Raw genomic sequence first — 2,669 nt, 5'->3', positions numbered from 1 at the left:
GATGATGAAGATGGTGTTTAATATGCAGATGTTTGGATTAAAGTTGTAGCAAAGATTCACCGACACTGCTGCTTCCTGTGTCTGCGCGCGCACACACACACACACACCACGGAACATGAATACATTTATAATCACAATCTTTTAATACATTTCACTAAACAAATAAAATAATCACAACAAACAAAAACATCTTTACACTTTAAATAAAACGTTTATGATGATTATTCATCATTTATTTCTTCTAGTTATTCTTTCAGAATAAAATACACATTTTTAGATTATCTTTCATTTTAGTTGTTATTCCTTCAAAATAAAATACACATTTTTAGATTATCTTTCATTTTAGTCGTTATTCCTTCAAAATAAAATACACATTTTTAGATTATCTTTCATTTAAGTTGTTATTCTTTCAAAATAAAATACACGTTTTTAGATTGTTTCATTTTAGTTGTTTTTCCTTCAAAATAAAATACAGATTTTTAGATTATCTTTCATTTAAGTTGTTATTCCTTCAAAATAAAATACACATTTTTAGATTATCTTTCAGTTTAGTCGTTATTCCTTCAAAATAAAATACATATTTTTAGGTTCTTTCATATCAGTTGCTATTCTTTCAAAATAAAATCCGTGTTTTTTACATTATCTCTACCTCGTGTTCACTGCTCGTGAGCTGAGGCGTCGACGTGATAAAAGAAAATGAAATAAAATTTAAATTTAACTTGTTGTTTTTAAACAGAAAAACAAATCAACAAAATCTCTTTTACATCTTTTCAAAAACTCTTCCCTGAGACAAAATTGACTGTTGTTTTGTAACCGACGCGTCGCACTTGCAGGCCACCGTACGTGTCCGCCAGGCGGCGACAGAACACCAGCGCAGAGCAGAGAAGCGTCACGAGAGGCTGAGAAGCTGAACATTCCGAGTTTTGGGAGCAGCACGTGAACGCGTCCCCGTGGAAACAGGGACAAAGTCCGGACTCGTTCAAAGACTCGTTCAGGAAACACGAGACTTTGGAGCAGAAACCTGAGCGCGAGCGCAGCGGCGGAGACACGAGACAGGAGACACTACTGAAGAAGAAGAAGAAGAAGGAGAAGAAGGAGAAGAAGAAGAAGAAGAAGATGCCGGTGACGGAGAAGGACCTGGCCGAGGACGCGCCGTGGAAGAAGATCCAGGAGAACACGTTCACGCGCTGGATCAACGAGCACCTGAAGTGCGTGAACAAGCGGATCGGAGACCTGCAGCTGGACCTGGGCGACGGCCTGAGGCTCATCGCGCTGCTGGAGGTTCTGAGTCACAAGAAGATGTTCCGAAAGTATCATCCGAGGCCGAACTTCAGGCAGATGAAGCTGGAGAACGTGTCCGTGGCTCTGGAGTTCCTGGACAAGGAGAACATTAAGCTGGTGTCCATAGGTGAGTCACTCATTCATCCGCGTGCACGACTCACACAACCTTTAAAAACGCTTCACTGAGACGTTTCCGTGAAACTTTGTTCTCTTTTATTTCCACTTTTCGCGTTTTCCTCCCGAAACGAACCGTTCATGTCGTTCCAACTCCGGACTCCATTGAAGAATGTGGCGTTTTAAAGTCGAATCGCCTTTTCACGACAGCGCACGTGAATTGTTTAACATGTTCATGATGTTTTCTTAGCTTTTAAAGACCCGTCTGTAATTCGGCTTATATTAAATACCCGTGAACGACGAGAATTGCCTCTAAAATCGAGAGTTTTCCTTGGTTTTCACAGGTTGTGCACCTAACATGACGTTTTCTGCCTGATCCCCTTTAGAAACGTCGCATTTTTAACTATAATCGCTTCTTAACAAAAACACATCCGTCCAAAAATGTTGCTAATTGCGTTTTCTTAGTCTTCAGTAAACTGTCTTTAATTCGGGACGCAATTAATAATCATAAACGACAAGAATTGCCTCTAAAATCCAAAGGTGTGTGTCGCTGTTCGACTAACATGACGTGATCCTGCCCGACAACCTTTAGAGAAATGCTGCGTTTTAAAGATGAATTGATGTTCATCAAAAACTCTTCTATCTCCTCGTGTTGTCAACGATGTTTTCTGAATCAACAAAAGCTGATCTTTAATTCGGCGCACATTTAATACACGAAACAAGTCTGACCTTTTTACAATCTGAGGTTTTTCTAAAACGTTCACGTCGCAGCTGCGGAACACCTGGCTGCATTTTGAGAAGAAACCTTTATTAAAAAATAAAAAATAAAATAAACAAAAAGTCAGAATTTAGCGACATTTGAGTTCATTATGTGACGTCGATGTCAAATGTGTCTTTATTTGCTTAGAAAAGTCGATATAATTAAAGCCCGCGGTTAATTTGTCTAAACTTTATTGACTCACTGCGATGTTGACTGACATGAACCTGTTAGTGACGTAATGACGTAATGTCGCTAAAATGACGTAATGTCGCTAAAATGACGTTTCATTATCGTTTGTTGTGATTTGAGTAGATGTTTGCTAACAGGCTAACAGGCTAACAGGCTAATCCAGCAGCTGTGTGTGACGGGAACAAAGTTTAAAATCCCACAGTTTAATCTGTTCGTCTGTCAGTTTGATCCCGTTTGCGACACTGAAGCGAGTTTGAGTCACAGTTTGATCGTGTTTATTTAATCCCAACACACGTGGTCCAGAAATAATCCGGCAAATTTAAAT

The 2,669-nt window shown here is 39.3% G+C and overlaps 1 protein-coding gene across 1 annotated transcript in view; it reads left to right on the top strand.

Moving 5' to 3' along the window:
- The first annotated feature begins 1,056 nt into the window (after positions 1-1,056).
- The window catches only part of flnba (filamin B a), a 52,238-nt gene continuing 50,625 nt past the window's right edge, over positions 1,057-2,669 (top strand). The window contains exon 1 of the mRNA XM_083908118.1: positions 1,057-1,408. Coding sequence (XP_083764244.1) covers positions 1,117-1,408 — 292 coding nt within the window. The 5' untranslated portion in view covers positions 1,057-1,116. The remainder of the gene's footprint in view (positions 1,409-2,669) is intronic.

The sequence above is a fragment of the Microchirus variegatus genome (genome assembly GCF_963457635.1).
Source record: "Microchirus variegatus genome assembly, chromosome: 21".
In the NCBI taxonomy this organism is placed as follows: Eukaryota; Metazoa; Chordata; class Actinopteri; order Pleuronectiformes; family Soleidae; genus Microchirus; species Microchirus variegatus.
This window is presented reverse-complemented; position numbering and strand designations above follow the sequence as displayed.